This window comes from Pteronotus mesoamericanus, unplaced genomic scaffold, assembly GCF_021234165.1.
Source record: "Pteronotus mesoamericanus isolate MK-2021 breed Mesoamerican mustached bat unplaced genomic scaffold, CSHL_Meso_final contig_116, whole genome shotgun sequence".
In the NCBI taxonomy this organism is placed as follows: Eukaryota; Metazoa; Chordata; class Mammalia; order Chiroptera; family Mormoopidae; genus Pteronotus; species Pteronotus mesoamericanus.
Window position 1 is genome coordinate 39,773,422 of NW_026555027.1, and position 18,057 is coordinate 39,791,478.

The 18,057-nt window shown below is 36.4% G+C and overlaps 1 protein-coding gene across 2 annotated transcripts in view; it reads right to left on the reverse strand.

Moving 5' to 3' along the window:
* Nucleotides 1-7,614: 7,614 nt before the first annotated feature.
* The window catches only part of ZMAT3 (zinc finger matrin-type 3), a 29,522-nt gene continuing 19,079 nt past the window's right edge, over nt 7,615-18,057 (reverse strand). The window contains exons 4-6 of one of the 2 annotated variants that reach the window (XM_054580713.1): nt 17,261-17,427; nt 17,039-17,139; nt 7,615-14,998 (exon numbers count right to left, since the gene is read on the reverse strand). In XM_054580713.1, the coding sequence (XP_054436688.1) occupies nt 14,790-14,998; nt 17,039-17,139; nt 17,261-17,427 (477 nt within the window). In that variant the 3' untranslated portion in view covers nt 7,615-14,789. Of the gene's footprint in view, nt 15,002-17,038; nt 17,140-17,260; nt 17,428-18,057 lie in introns of both variants that reach the window. The other variant, XM_054580712.1, reaches the window with a different exon arrangement.

Here is an 18,057-nt window from a genome sequence, read left to right on the forward strand (position 1 = left end):
GGACTGGAAAGAGTAAAAAACCAGGAGAGAAAGCCAATCCAAGGGTCACCGCTGTGGAAAACGGCAGCTCTTTTCCACCCGGGCATATTTATCTAAGCGTTCTTGATCCTCATTTCTCAGGGCTCCCCCTGTAGGGTAGGAACAATTTCACACTTAGATTTGCACCTGTAACAGTGGATTACTTCCTGCATCTCACACTGCAGAGAGGCTGTGGGGCAGAAAGCAAGGCTCACACGGTGACAGTAGCCTCTGGGGGTACAATACAGGGAGATTGCTGCAAAGTGGGGAGCGCCCGGGCCCCGTCCAAAAAGGGCAGCCACACTCATGTCACATAACTTATACAGAAATGCTGGCCAACGTGGCCAGAAATCCAAAATTGTATGTCAAATCGCTCAACCTTGTTCTCTTAGTAATTGATTCTGTTTTTCCTAAAACACTGTGGGGCCAGATAAAACACATCTGCCAGACAAATGCAGTCCTAGGCTTGTAGCCTCACCGTTCAGCAGCCTTTGATTTAATTCTATGACAATAGAATTTAAATTTTTGGCAATGGGAAACCAGTAAAGGCTTTTAAACAAAAGAATGTTATGGCCAGATTTGACTTGGAAATATGCCCCTTCTGCAAATGTTTGGCTTTTCCCCTTCCGTCCATCAGCCCATGAATTCCGAAGTGGCAACCACCTGTGACAGGGCAATTACGAGGCAGCATATGTATCTCTTGAAATCCAGCACAGGCCACAGTTTTTGTAACCAGTGGTGACTTTGCAAAGTCCTTGAGCCCAGAGATGAATGCCTGTTTTCCTTGCCAGCTACCAAGTGATAAAGTGGTGATCACATGCAAAGAAACATGAAGCTGCTCATTCTCTCTCCTCGGTCCACTAACAAACACCTGGCAGGAGGGCATGTTGATGAAATGTGTAAGAGCATTAGGCAACAGCCATCCTGAGGGTGCCCATCTGCAGAACACAGTGAACATTTCCTGAGGCCCTTGCTGATAACACAAACCCATTGGCTGGGTACTGTCCTGCCAACAACCAGAGAGAATTCCTAGGGAGCAAAACTGATCAGTCCCCCTACATGTAAGTGGAAGAAAGGAACAGGGAAGAATAGCATCACATTCAGCGAATGACAATCCCCTGGTCCTGGACTCTGCGAGCTACTGGCACCAAAGGGAGTTCTGATGAAAAACTGAGGCACAGTCTCCTCCCTAGGAAAGACTTTGTCCTTCCAGTTTTTTTTTTTTCTTTTTTTTTTCTTTTTATTTTTTTTTAAATGAATTTATTTACTTTTTAAATACATTTGTCTCTGCCTTCCCCCCACCTCTTTCCCTTGCCCCCTCCCACCTTCCCTCCCTCAGCTCTTCCCCTTTGGTTTTGTCCATGAGTCCTTGCTATATGTTCCTTGACTTTCCCCTTCCCTTCCCTTTCCCTGCCCCCCCGCCTTCCCTCTTGTCTCTGTTGATTTCTTTTCCTTTCAGTGTTGCTGGTCATATTTTCCTTGCTTCTTTGCATTGTTGGTTAGGTTCCGCTTATAGGTGAGATCATATGGTATTTGTCTTTCGCCCCCTGGCTTATTTCGCTTAGCATGATGCTCTCCAGTTCCATCCATGCTGTCGCAAAGTTTAGCAGCAGAAAGAAAAAAAGAAGTACTAAACTTTGTGTCCTTCCAGTTTTATCTGTCTGAAACAGGACATAAAAAAAGGCATCACTGCCTGCCTTTTAAAAAAATAATTCTGACAGAGCAGTGAACACTACAACTTCGGTCATTTATTTTAATTCTCTAGAGTGATTTTTTAAGCTGTATCCTGGGTGAAGTAATTCATAGTTAAGGTAACAAAAGAAGGAGTTGGGCAAATCTGGGAGAGAGATGAGGAAGTAGTTAAATAAGAAACACTATAATAGACATTAAAAGTACATGGTGGAGAAATTCTTCGCCAGAAAAGCATAAAAACAACATTTACAAATATATAGGAAAAGGTTTGGAAGGATACACATAACGCTAATAATACCATCTACCTCCTGGGAAGGGAAGAATGGGATTAGGGAAATGGGGAGGTTAAGTATTTCCCCATCTAATTTTATTTTTTTAAGATTTTATTCATTTATTTTTAGGGGGGGGGAAAGAAGAGAGGGAGAGAAACATCAAAGTGCAGTTGCCTCTCACATGCCCCCAACAGGGGACCCGGCCTGCAACCCAGGCATGTGCCCTGACTGGGGATCGAACCGGTGACATTTCATTCGAAGGCTGACACTCAAACCACTGAGCCACATCAGCCAAGGTTTATTTCCTTATTTTAAAAGTGTTTGAATATTTGACAGTGAAAATGTATGTAGGTCTAGTTATGTGACTGAACATAAATATAAGCAATGAAAAAATTCCTCTCTTTGAGGAAGTCCCTTGAGGTCACATAAATGTACTTTGAAATAGCTGATCCAGTTGTGATTTAAGTGCTCTGTTCCACAATTTACTTGCAAAAACACATAGTAACTGGATATAAGAATAATTTGTCCTGAGATGCCACTGGAAGATTAAGGATTTTCCCAGTTTTAACCACAATGACACTGTAGCATTGGGCAGAAAGGGCCACTTCACTAAATAAATGCAGTCCTGAGTTCTCTTCCTTGGGGAAGCAGTAGCTCTGTGCATGCACAGGCCATCCTTGCTGGGAGAGTGGCGGAGGGGAGGGCAGGAGCTTCGGCCAGGGAGAGTCCCAGACAGACGGCCACCGGCCACTGACGGTGGAGCTGCTGGGCCTGGCAGAGCACAGAGCAGGAACCTCACCATCCGACATCTCCTGTTCTTTCTTATTACCACGGATTCTTCCTTCTGATAAACTTGTTTCACTCAAAATCTCAAAGCTTTCTTAAGTGGAAAGTAAACTTTCCAACAAATAATATAATCAAGTGCTTTTTAAGAAGATTATCTGATATACACAGGGTTGGCAGAAGTTAACGCCTGCTTGAGTGTGGTTGGTAGGGTAATAATATGGGTGTAGTAATTTAGTTTTAATTTGAACATTTCACCTAAGATGTCATATGGTGTGCTTGAGTGTGATATTGTTATGTTACAGAATCACATTATGATTTTGTAATGAAATAGGGGCCTTTGTTGTGCCTGACCCTGTAGTTAGTGCCTTACGAGTATTTGTTTAGTAAATTAAACTCTATGGATGAAGAACTAGTTGTACTTAAAATAGGACAAAGTATTTGCTGAGGTGTTTGATAATTTACTGAATTAGGGGTTTCCACCCACAGTAGCTACCTGCGTGCTATAGCCCTTTGTGGGTTATATCTCTTCCAGAGACGCATCCCAGCAAAAGCCATACACAAGACACACAATGAAGCAACGACTGGGTCCCAGCAATCCTTCTAAATCTTAGCTATATATTAGAATCACCTAAGGAGCACAACCTAGAGCAATTAAATCAAAATCTCTGGGGCATGACCCAGGTGAAAGTTTGTTGTTGTTTTTAACTTCCCAGGTGCTACTAAGTTTGAGAACAGCTGCTCAAACTTTCATATGCTATGACTCACCCGGGGATCTGACATAAACACAGGTTCGGATTCAGTGGGTCTGCAGGAGAGCCTGGGATGCTGCATTTGTAATAAACTAGAAGGTGATGTAGCAAGCATCTAGCCTGGAGAGCCTGTGGAGGTATGTTTTAAAAATTCATTGGGGTACTGTTTTTAATAAGAAAATATTGAAAAACCACCTAAATGTCCATCAACAAAAGGATGAATTGTGCTACATTCAGACAGTGGAACACTATACAGTATTTAAAATGAATAAAATGTATCATCATACGTCTCAAGAACAATGTCGAGAAAAAATAGAAATATTTTTATATTACATGAGACATTCATGTTAATTTTGCAAGCATAAACAATACTGTTTATAGACACATATAGCATTAGTAATATACATGGTTATAATAAATACCAAATTTAAGATTGTCAGTTTATCTGTCAAGGGCTTAGATTGGAACTAGGGAGGGGTACACAGTGGGTTTCAGCTGAATTGATAATGTTTTATTTTCCTCTAAGACTATCAGAATAATATACAGCAAAATGTTAGGACTAGATAGTGCTGGGGAACTCAATGATTACACGTACATCTGTTTAATTATCCTCTATACTTTACATGTATTAAATATTTCATAATTTTTAGTTTTTTTACACCCACGTTCAGCATTTTTCACAATACCCCCCCCCACAGAGGTATTCGATAGGTAGATAAATAAAATGTAATATTCATCAATAGGTGGATAAATAAAATGCAATATATACATACAATGGAATATTAGCCTAAAATGAAATTCTGAAACATGGTACAAGATGTATGAAACTTGAGGACATTATTCTAAATGAAATAAGGCAGGCACAAAAGACAAGCACTGTTAATAAGATTCTACTTACGTGAGGTACCTAGAGTAGTAAGATTCAGAAATAGAAAGTAGAATGGTGGTTGCCAGGGGCTGGGAGGTAGGGAGGAATGGGGTATCATTGTTTAATGAGTTACAGGGTTTCTGTTTGGGAGGATGAATAGAGTTCTGGAAATGGAGGGTGGTCCTTGTTGCGCAATGTGAATGTACTTAGTACCACTGAAGTGTAGACCTAAAAATGGTAAAAATGATCAACTTTATGTATATATTTTACCACAATATTTTCAAGTTTTTAAAAGATTTTATTTTTTAGAGAGAGGGGAAGAGAGGTAGAAGAGAGGTAAAGAAACAGCGATATGCGAGAGAAACATCAGTTGGTTGTCTCTTGCACACGCCCAACCAGGGATGTAGCTCACAAGCCAGGCACGTGCCCCGACTAGCAACAAACCAGTGACATTTCAGTTCACAGGCCAGTGCTCAGTACACTGAGCCACATCAGCCAGGGCTTAAGTTTTTATTTTTAAAAGGTCACTATAATATATATATATATATATATATATATATATATATATATATATATATATTATATTATATAACTATATATAATGTGTGTGTGTGTGTGTATGTATGTGAAATCAATGGAGGACCAATGAAAGATATTTTGAATATCATACAAGGGGATACCACACAGTCAAAAAGAATGAGATAGATTCACATGTCCTGGAATAATTGCCAAGGCACAGTGCCCACCAAGTAAAAGGTTTCTAAGGAACGTCCCATTCACATTGCATAGAATATCTCTGGGAAACCACTAAGCAACTGGTAACTGCTCACCTTGAGGGAGGAAAATGGGATATGAGTTCAGGAGTGAACTCAGAACTTACTCATTCAAAAAGATTCAACCAATTTTTTAAAAAGACCAATTGTCTAAATTGTCCATACTACTGAAAGTGATAAAAAGAATAACTGGAATTCATACCTAATAAAATCCCAATTCTAAGTAACTGAATATCAGAGAGGTTAAGTGACATGCTCAGAGGTGACAGAACTGGGACCACTTATGATAGTATATACTTCTTCCATGTATTTGAAATATTTAATAAAATACTTAAAAATGCCTCATGTACTTCCAGCTTATTGAAGCAGAAATCATGTTCTTCCCTCAAATAAATCATGTCTGGGAAAACAATACTATTTTGTAGTTTAGTTTTTATATTATCAGCATGATTTGCACATGGCTGGTAACATTTGCCCCTGTATATAATATTATATATATATATATTTTTAAATGTTCAACAATCTTCTATGATGAAAGATCTTTTTGTTTGGGGCTTCCACTGACCATTATTTTATTTTAGTTTCTATGTTTGTTGTTCACATACCCAAACATGTGTGGGTAACAGATTTTTTTAAAGCTTTAAAACAGATGTTTTAAAGTTTTAAAACATCACCAAAAATCCTACACACACGCATTATATATATAGACACATATATATATACACACACACATATATACACACATACACACACATACATATGCCTCCTGATTCCCAAACCACCACTTTTCTCACTCTGTATACTTCAGCTGCTGAAACTGTAAACGAATAAACTCCTTAATACCCCCTAAAGACACATCTGCCCTTGCTTTATTTAAGAATGAAAACTCCTCTCCTCCACAAAGGTGGTTTTTAGCCAAAGATCCGCCTTTAAAGGTAGTGTACGGACCACATTCAAATTGCTATCTGTAAGATTTCGAGAGTCCACAGGGTGGCACTAGATACCTTCGGTCAAAGTCTGTAACCTAACTGGCTATTTGTAGAAAACGGGGATAAAGAAGAGCCTCTGGCATAAGCAAAGATTAAAAATTGAAGTTAGTATTAAAGACATCTTGTTCCTTTGTGGAGGGCGGCTGCCAGCCAAAACACATTTGAAGCTCTAATTACACTGAAAAACATCCAAAACCCCGAGCAGGACTTACAGCCAGCCTAGGGAGGCGCATATCCCCTCCCTCCAGTGGCAAATCGCTCCTTCGGACACGCTTCATCCCAAGTATTTGACATCTTAAACACGTTTACATATACTCCCTCCTAATACACCCACCTCAATCTATCTCATCTTCCTCTCACACACACATACACACACAGAATGTACTTTCAGGTGATTTTGTCGGGGGCGGGGGCGGGTAAGGATTCAGAATTACATCTAAGTCAGGTCTCAACTCAGATTATAAAAATCTTAAAACTCATCACAAAAAGATCTATTTCTGATCTCTCTACAATCTTACATCAATTTATAATAGATTGGGAAAGTTCATTGCTGGTCTTTTACAGAGAGGCAATTTTAAAGTATAATATCCAGTGCTTGACCGTGAATAGATTTTCGGCAAATGGACAAGCCTCAGAAATGTCTTGGGGGGGAAAAAAAAAAACGCTGAAAAGCTGTACTGGTTTAAGACTTTTACTTTGCGATGCCCATTATTACGGCTTTCTTTTAAGCTAAAAATCTCTCGGAGATGATAAAATAAAATGTACTAACTCCTTGCCTGTTTTTTTAGAACACACAATGTGATCTATTCAGTTCATTCAAAAACATTTTTTGTGTGTGCAGACAAGAATTTTTCCCACGACAGTAAGTGTATGTGTCTTGCATCCCGATTAAACAAACCGTAACAGCACCTTCCAGGTCTATAATCTACTCTTTAAAATGAGCATTTAAATTCAAAAGCACACTGCATATGGTAAACCAGAGTGCTTAATGACAATACCCCGACAATGTATATTTTAAACTAAGAATATTTTATATGTGAAATACCCAAAAGATTAATGAGTATATGCCTGTTAATGTTTATTTCTAAAAGCAGCAGTTATGATCATGCTATGCTCAACTTTTCTCAGAATTTGAAGAGAAGATAAATTTTAAAATTAAAAAAATTTTAAAATATATCAATAAAATTAAGAACTCACTGCAGTTCCGGGCTAACTCCAGTGATGTGGGGAGGGGGTAAGGTGGTGTGGGCAACTAGGTCACTTCTACTGCAAACCCAAGACCTGACAGTACTCCACATGTGCTCAAGAAGCCTGTGACAGATTATGTACAGAATGATGAACGGTGAACCCGCAGCCATTAGGCATCAGCATCAAAGTTAACTCCTCCGTGCTGACCAGGTTATGATCTCCAACTCATAACCGAACGATCTGCAGACAAGACTCAGAAACTGTTTTATTAAATTGAACACAAAATGCCCGTTATAACAATGTCAAGCTTTTATCAGAAATCAGTACATAGTGAGGATACACAGCCAAAATGAGCCATCAACATAAGCAGTATAAATTTTAAATAACTTTTTGATTTCTCTATTCAATATACAGAAGAAAATAAAACCAAAGGAGCAATTTCAATTTCACAATTCACAGTTGATTGGTTTAAATCCCACGACATTTTTTTGTCATTTCTGTAGCCCCAAAACAGAAAAATTTCCAAAGTAGTGACTGGCACGTAGCCCCAACAGCGTACACGGATGTCAAGCCCCTATAGGATATTTGGAAATAATCTTAGGAAACAACTCCAATTTCACACAGTTTTGGCTGGCATTTTTTACCTATATCCTTTACCAGAGACACTGTTCTAGTGAAATAGCAAAAAACTGTTTTAAAAGCTTGCCATGCCATTAAATGAAGGATTCTAAAGTCTCCATTGGTTTTCCATGGTTTTATTGTCTAATTTTAAAATAATAACCACTAAAATGCAGCCTTAACAGTGAAAGCAAAGTCATTTTTGCTTCTGGATCTAAGAGCATACATCCAAGAGAGGCAACTTATTGTCCTAGCAGATACATGGAATGCTTTAGAGCAGAGTCTGACATACTCTAGTAAGGCATTTCAAAGCAGACACACCATACCCAAATTAAATTACTGGAGGCAGCCAAGTAATACCACAAGGATACCACAAGGTGAACACCGATTAACACAGAATCAACACGAAATTCTTGTAAGATGACTCACAAATTTACAGAACCACAGAAAGGCTCAAGTAGCAAAAGAAGGCAAACAATGACCAACCACTCTGAAAGAGTTTTGTTCCTGTAAATGCCAGATTTGCAGAGTAGTTGCCCGATTTGCAGAGTAGAAATAAACTTTATATGTTCTTTGCCCTAGGATAGTAATCATTCATTCTGACACATGGGGTTACTTTTCCTTTAAAAAATAGATAATGTAGAGAATATACATATAATCAGTGATAGAGAACATTTATTTTCACTAGTGAGGGGGTCACTTAAGCACTTACATAGAAAGAGTTATGAATGAATCATGAAAGTCATTGAAATGCAAAAATAAATCTGATAAAACTTGCATTAGTTAGTATTCAACAGCGAAGTGTATTTTTAGCAATTTCATTGGCTTAATGAGGAAATATGACCATCAAAAGATCTTTAAGTTCAAAAAGTCATGGAATGCCTAAATATAAAGTCTAATTAGTAAAAATACATATTTTCATCTTAAGGGCCACAAAGGAAGTGTTATTTAGAAGCCATGAATCTTATCAAACTAGCACAAGAATATGAATCAAGAATATTGAAGTTTCAATTCCAACATATCCATTCCACCTTTATGCCCTAGAGCAAGTCACCTAAATTCTTTATCCACAAAAAATTGGCATAATAAAGGCATATGTCAAAAAAATTGTTTTCCAGGCAGTACTAGAGTAAAGCTAAAGATGGTTACTAAGGCTCACAATTTCAACAGCTCATTGTACAGTACAATCATTTTTGATCCTGCTAATTATGGCTAGAGGAAGCATGGGCAATTCCATTCTCAGGGAACTCAAAGGCTTTATATGAAATTCACGGTTTTAACTTTCTAAACTACTTAATCTGCTCTTCTAGAGTTTTTAAAACAGCTAATCGCCTATGGTTTTGATTCTATACTTTCTGGTAGAATGGGTGAAGGCAGTGAAGGAAACATGATACATGACAAAAGCAGCAGCAGACTGAAGTGAGGTATAATCTGATTTCATGAATCCCAATCAGTAACTCACAATTTTTTAAAGCTGCATAGTTCAGCAAAAATACATCATAACAATAGGGACAGGGAGAAATTCTTATCATGAAACTTTAAAATATATGACAACTAAGCATTTAAAATGTCCAGCACAAGAAAACCAGTTTGAAAAGAGTTGTCTTCCGTCATTCTAAGCACATACAAAAACAGAAACTGGAAGGCGGCGAAAGTCCACAGGAGAAAAAGTGTATGTTCATTGGCTCAGGTTATCAACTTCATGAGTTCAACAAACGTGTGATCTAAATTTATTACTGAGACACTGCTTTTAAAAAGATACTGATATTTACACAAATATAAAACTCGAGTCAATGACACCTATGCAAAAGTGTTTAAGGAGAATGTATTGTCTAAAATCTACATTGAAACATGTATTTAAAATAAACTGTGGATTTATTATATTGTGAAATATATATTAAAATAAACTGTGGATGGATGAATAGAGGGATGGACAGGTACGTAGCCATACAAGTACAGTAAAATGTTGACTACAGAATCCAGTGGAGTGTTACTGTAAAATTTTTTCACCTCTGATATGTTTGAAAATTTTCATAGTAAAATGTTAAATTTCTACAATTAATTTAGTAGTGTGTTTTAAAGTCTCAAAATACTCAGCAACTTGGAATTTTTTAAATTATTTGAAAAAGGGAAAATTTTGTTTTAAAAGGCTTCAGACCTGATTTATGAAGATGCTTTTTTTAATGTAGAGACAAAGTAAAACAATTAACATTTATTGTGCATGACAATCTCTTCCCACTTCATTTGCAATACATAATTCTCTCCTCTTTACAGAAGACACAGTTTGAAAAAGAACACTGGAAAGAAGTTTTTCCAAACATCAGTGTCAAGCTCTTCCCTATCCACCACACTACCATTCACTAAATGTAAGTGTAACACAGATAAAGATGAAAAATACTCTATGACTGTTGTCAGCCTAGGACAACTGAATTCATTTTCAGGTTGTACAGTTCCTGATCAATATGAGTAACAGTTTTACTCAATATCAAATTAAGCCTGCATTAAGGAAAAGAAAAATGTAGAACACAGAATTCACACAGACCTCTGCTATTCCAAGTTCCTGTGTTTAATGAACTATGAATAATGGCAATAATTCTATCATCTCTTCTCTCTGTGAAATGCTAAAACTTGCTAAAGGCACTCATATTCTGGGCTTAATAGAGACAGGGTCACATGGGACCATAAGCCAGTACTTTTTTTTTTTTGGTAGCTACCCAGAAAGGGAGTTTACAAATGATCTTCCCATTCCTAATGGGAAGAGAAAGTCGAAAGAGCTATCAGAGAAATGGGAAGCTATTTACACAACTATTTGTCCATCCAGTTAGACTGATAGTAATAAGTCACAATAGCAGGGATCCACTGCCAAAAAAAAAAAAAAATAACTAAGTAAAACCAACAACAAAACACTACTATATATGAAACTTCTGAATAGTGATTTGGCTGGGGGAAAAAAAAAAGGTTAAGGTAAAATACTTTTAAACACCTCTTCAATAGCCTGTATTAAACTTTTGCCTAAATCAACAAAACATCTCTCTCTTTATAAAGCAGCTCTATTGTCCTTACATGCCTCACCAAGTTCTTTACAGAGGACTTCAGCCTAAGTTCTGACATTGAGGAAACAAAATAGACTGGGTTCCAAATCCACCATTCCTGAGCCACTCTGCAGAGGATACCAAGAGGGATGATTACATGTCTCCCCTGGCATAAGCAAACTCATTTTACAGAGGTCACAGGACAGTCCTCAAACTGTCACTGCTCATCGTTCCAGCCAATTCAAGAGTGAAGGAATCATAAACCCCACAGTTAATCCTTAAAATCTGTCTACAGAGGAAGATTACATACACACACACACATACATACATATATTTTATCCTTGTTCAAAGTGTAGCTAGGTAGCTATAGCAAGTATTACCAGTGTCACAGAACAGCCCTGCAAAATAAATAGAAGATCTCATGCTTCCTTTAGGGGTCCAAGTCAGAGGGACATAAGGATAATCTCAGGCACGCCTCTCCACTCAACCTCAGGGTTTCTAAAACCTAAACAGTTTTCTAAGTGTACTAACACATTAAAAGGGAAAAGAGCAAGGAGTTGAAGAAGGAACTTTTTCAAAATGGATGGTATTTTAAAAAGTATTCACTTACAGAATTCAGTGCAGTTAAGAGACAGGCAGACAAATGTAGTAAACAACATGCACATATTTACAAGTTGCAGCACATGGTATACAAAGACCAACAAAGTATTTTCTGTTCGATGTGGAGTCAAAAGGATTACATGGCACACTCAGTTTTGCAGCTTAACTTTTTTTTGGGGGGAGAAAAACACTTCAAAGGCATATGCAATCCAGTCTTTTAATTGGAACATGGAATTTCTCCTTTACAACTTCTTGCCCTCAATATCTTAGTAGAGTTTCTAACTGTCATCTTCTAACATTGGCTTTGAAGGACACCTTACACAAAGATATTCACAGAGAAAAGAGACTTTGATGCCATAAGGTCTTCTTGCAGATGGTTACTGAAATCGGCTTAATTTAATTGACTACAGGTTTCCATTGTTTAGGCCTCGGTCCGTCCTTATATACAGCCTACAAAAGATCCTAACATGATTCTTGGGGAGCACAGTGTGCAAATTCTAAAGCACATTACAGAGCAGGACTGGACTTCACAAAATGAAATCAATGGAGATCACATATCACTGACTGCAGTAGTAGCAACAACCTTCTTTGACAGGGAAAAAACACTGTCTGTAAGGAATGCATGACTATAAGATACTGTAGCATGCAGAGATGTATTTTTAGGCATTTCCTTTCTGACAGCTTCTGTCACCCTTTGTTTCACCTGTGGAACAGAGAATATTACAAGGCAACAAGCCCAGAGCACAACCACTGTCACAGAGATCTGTAGGGACTTTTTAGGGGGGATGTGTATGTCACCTCCATAAATGATCACAGAAGTTATTCATCAACTTCCTAGAGTTTAGAAATTAAGGAGTAAACTGAATAGGCAATATGGTATCTAAAGTGTCATATAAAACAAACACTTAGCTCTTCTTTAGTGCAAAGAAATATAGCAAGTAAGAAATAACACTATAAATCTTTTTCCTTTAAAAGAAAATGCGTTTATGCATTCATAACATCCATTAAGGGCACTGGGAGACTGGAAACCTGAATACACAAGGCCAGGGAAAAACACCAAGGCCTTAAATCCACCCTCTTTGTATATATAATGAAATAAAGTGAGGAGAATGAAGGAACCCCTTCCTTTAATTTTATTTGCCATGGAAAAATTGAAAATGGATGAATATCACTTTTACAAAATGCAAATTCTTATCCACAATCATTTACTGTTATCTGAAATAAGAATTCAAAGAAATCTTCTCTATGATATCACATAAAAGCGTTTATCTATAGTTTTATATATATGAGTGTGTATGTATATAAATGCACATACAAAGAGAAGATGGGATTTTTAAATAATCACAAAACCAAGTGGCCAGCACTGTAATATTAAAATTTACCAAAAAATTACTTAGCAGCAAAATGAATAATCTTCTTACCAATAAAATAAGCTCTAAATTGCCCTAATCAACTCTATTTTATAGATAGCTGCACAAAGCATTATTATACTAAGAGTCATGGGTCTAGATAGAATCTCAAACAAAAGTTATTTCATTCTTCTGTTTCCGGAAGGAAAAAAATATTGAAAAATTTTACTTTTCAAAAGCCATCACTTCAACAGAAGAGTGACTTGATATTATACCAGGGGTTAATCATAAAACTGAACTTCAGATACAGGTCTAGATTGTTCAGAAACTGTTTAGAAGTATTAAAGGAAAGGAATGACGATTGTAATTTTCCTTCTCCCCATTTCGCTGCATAAAGAATTCTCAAGAAAAAAACAGGAGTTTGGTGTTTTTTTTTTAAATTGGTAATATAAGCAATCAAGTGTGAACTGACCATAGTGCAAAGATACTTCTCAATATAAACTTCTATGTAGCCTTTCAAAAGAAGTATGGATGAGCACCGGTCTTATCCATGTAAATATAAGTAGATAAAATACAGTTAATGAAAGTTCATCGAGGACTCCATTAGTTAATCTAGACATACACTAGAGCTTTATTTTAAAAACAAAATAAAAAACTAATAATACTGTTGTAATTATCAGATATCAAGTAATCTATAACATATTTCTGTATTTCTATTATCCTTAAGGAAGCTGAATTAAAAAGAATGAAATCAAAGTTCATGTACTTTTCTACTAGAAATGATACTGAAATTTGATTAACCTTTTAAAAATTCCTCTCTATCTATGAAACAGTAAGGTAGTGGTATTTTTCAGAACAGCCAGCAAACTAATAAGACAGAGATGAATGTGAGTTAAATGTAAGGATTGGTTTATCTACAAAGTCTGCCTAACTAAATATGTAGAGATCTAAACTTATGATTGAGACCATCATGTAAGTTATAAGTCATTATTATCAATGAAGTAACTCTAAATTGAAAAATTAAACACATCTTTACATTTTCTAAAACTAGCTGAAAAATATTTTTTTAAAAAATATCATATCTATCTTAAATTCATTGGATATTCAAATGTGAGGCTTGGAAATTCGCACAACATAGCTGGGGCATGAAAATGAGCATATTAGACAAACTAATTCATTTTTGGGGGTGGGGGGGAGGTGGTGTGGAGAGGGAAGAAGGTGGCTTTTAAATATGTGAAATCCATAACTGGAAATTAAGTTTCACTGTTTGGAAGTCCCCAAGTACATCAGAAGTGTCTGAGTCCAAGAAAATCTTCACCTCAATAATGGGAAGACATGATCAAGAGAAAAGCATCCTGGAAAAGACCCTAATGCAGCCTATAATAGGATACCTCGCCACCAAGACACTGAGCTGAGGTGGTGGTTCCAGACAAGCCTTGGGAAACTGCAATCTCCCCTTACTTGTTTTTACTGTGATCTGAAGAACTCGTAAAACCAATCACTTAAGAGCACACAAAACTAAAATTGCAAAAGAAGATGAGATTATTAAATAGTTAAAGCTCTACGTGGTCAGGTACGAACTGACCATAACAATCAAGACAAAAAATTACTTCTCATGGGGTAGAGTGGTCACATGGTCTAAGTAACTCAACACAACTGACCTGAAAATTATTATGACCTAAGAAGCACATTCTTGTCCTTCCCCAGTTTTAACATCTCACAGTACCACTGCAGGTTACATATATTAACATTAAGCAGAGGAATGTACTCATATCAAAAGGACCACAAAGCAGGGCATGTTGACAGAAGGCAAACAACAGGCAGGATGAGCTGTTCTATCTGAATACAACAATCACTATACATAGCCCAGATTCTCCATCTCATTCCTGTACCGCTGTTCAGACACCTTGCTTTTATGTTGCTTGCTCTCTAAATGATGTCGGAATTCCACCTCTTCGCCAGCCCCAACATTACACATTGAGCAGTAAAACTGGCCACTCGGAGTGACGCACATGGCCAGATCCCGCGGAATTCTCTGCCGAGAGCGACGATTGAAGTACGGACCTGCTAAAGCAAGACACAAAGGTAATGTGTTCACTTTGAAATATTCACTAAATGAATGACAACACTGATTAATTATAACTGTAATTTTGTTCCTAAGTTAAAATTATAAAATTCACAGATTCCTAGCTTTAAATGAATGTGAAGTTAATGTACTTTTTAAATTACAATTTTATACAGATTCAATCTAAAAGCTAGTATGATTCTTCCAACTATTGGCACAAAGATTACTGTAGAGCCAAACCCAAACTCTAAATGATAATGTCTCTAAAATGTAAATACTGTTTTAAAAATGATTTAATTTCCCGGCATTAAATGAAGTTTTACAATTATCCTAACTATCTAATCCAAAAATTCTATTTCTAAGAATTATCCTAAGAAAAATATTAAGAATATTTGCATGAAGATTTATCAACAAGGACATTTATTTCATCAATATTTATAAAGAGCTGGGGGTGGGGGGAGTACTAGGGAAAGGAGAGTTCCAAAAGTACACTTTGAAAAAATATGCTAAGGACTGCAATGGAAAACCATGCAGTCACTAAAAATAATAAAAACACTTTAATTACATGAAAATGTGATTATAATATGCTATTAAGTGAAACAAGAATATCACAAAATATAATCACAATTCTGTTTTAAAGAAGCAATATGAAGAGTGGAATGATATATATGAAAATGTTGGTGGAATTATTGATAATTTTATTTTCTTCTTTTTATATAATTGACTTCTTAAGTTAGACCATTAGCTTATTAATTTATGCTTTTCTACAATAAATGTTTCAGACTTTTCTGAAAATATTATTTTTACTACATCCTTCAAATTTACTATATTTTGATTACTGTTTGCTTCTAAGGGTTTTTAATATCCCATATAATTTCTTTGACCCATGAGTTATTTAGAAATCTTTTAAAATTTCCAAACAGCTTAAAATTTTGTGGGGTTTTTTTATATTTTTTAATTAATTTATTTTTCCAAATACATTTGTCTCTGCCTTCCCCCCACCACTTTGCCCTGTTTTTTTTATATTTTTTGTTATTGACATCTCATTTAATTGTTCTCTGGTCAGAAAACATAGCCTAGACAGCCTTCTGACCTAAAGTTTATTTTCTCTAATATTAATACAGCTATCTCAGCTTATTTTTTAATCTATTCTTAAAACCTCTGTCTTTTAATTGGGAATTCAGTAAATGTATATTTATTGTAATTACTGTAATTATATATGATCAGGCTTTTATTATATTTACATTATTGTTTCTATATGTCCCTATTTTTTATGCTTATCTTTCCAATTAACTTTTTTTCGTTTTTTGTTTGTTTTATTGTTCACATGAATGACTTGTTCACATGAATGACTTGTTCACATGAATGACTTGTGTTGGTATATGTATGCACTGGGGGCTGGAATAGAAGAATGAGGGACTACTCAGTCCTATGTTTCCTTCTGAAGATAATCAGGAAAGGCAGAAAACATCCCTATAAACTAGCTGTTCTGACCTGAAGGTATATTATCAGAATTACCAAGGAAGCATTTTCAAAACACATGCATGTCTGAGTTATACTCCAAATTTACTGACTGAAAATCTCTAAGTCCTGGTTCAGGTATGTGTATTTTATAAAAACTCCCCAGGTAATTCTAATTCACTGCCCTGGTTAAACACCACTGCTATGATGTTATTTTTTTCTCCAATAAAAAAGTATTTAGCATGGTGCAACTTCAAACCAAATAGCGCATTTTTATAATAAATTTCACATTTCTCAGCTGGCAAATACCAAAAGATATATAAAGGAACTGTGATAAAAGATCTTAAAATATAAAAACTCTAGTTCAAAACCAAAATAAATCATATACCAAATAGATAAATAAATAAATAAATGAGACCTGAAATAAACACCTGCTTAAAAAGCCTCTAGACCAATTCAAACAAAACAGTAGCTTACCCGGAATTCTCAGGGTTACTTACTATTACAATTAAAAGAAATAAAAATAAAGGAAACCATTTGTAGAATATAGCCACAGTACATGGAAATCCAGTGGGTACCTGAATTATTCTGTACTGTATACATATTTCTCCTATTAGGCATCATTTTATATTCGTTCCCTTCTTTCCGGGTCCGCCGTTGACCCACCTCTGAGGATTCCCTGGAGAAAAGAAATTTTAAAAGAGTGAGACTTCTAAACTAGGATCTATTTCAACTCTTTCTCTCTACAGTCAGTCAGCCTCACACAACACTTTGGCCTCAGAGAAAATGGCAATACCTACGAGAATGAGTTACTCTGAGCTTCCGCCAGCCGCAGCCTCTTGGCATGATTCTTCCCTTGATAGTGGGCCTGAGCCACTGCCGGAGAGCTGAAGGAGGCATCACAGAGCTTACAGTAATCATTCTCCGTGGCCAGGATCACTCTGCCTCCCGGCTTAAAGGAGCCCATCTGACATCAAAGACATAAGAAACAAGGTTTAAAAAAACAAATCTGGAGCTTATTCCCTTCTTTTCCTCAAAGTTCCTTTTAAGGCTAAGAGACGCTTAATCATGGTTTGGAGGACAATAACCAATGCACCAAAATAATGAATGCTTCATTGCTATCTCCAATGAAGAAATTTTTTTTTAATACACTTAAAAACCCAGCATGGGAGATACAGGGCAGGATAGGTAAGGCCTAAAATCACACTGTCAGAAAAAGTAAAGCCAGCCCAGAATCCATCAACAAGCATTTACAAGCATTTACTGAACACCTACTGTTTATAAGGCTTACAATCTAATGCAGAAGCTATATATAGACATATATTTTAAAAATGAGCCCCTGCTCAGAGTCCACAAACTAGCTACAGATATAATTGGGGGAAAATAACCAGCAGATCCAGACAATTGTATTCAGGTTAGGAAACAATGAGTTAAGGGAAACCTAACATTGTGCCTAAAAGATGGTATCCACTCAAATGTTTATTGGGTTAACAAAAAACAACAAACTAGATCTTGTCTGGAGGAGAATAAAATATACAAGAGTCAGGAAAGCATATCATATCAGGACCAGCTGAAAGAAATAGCACTGTTTCTTTCA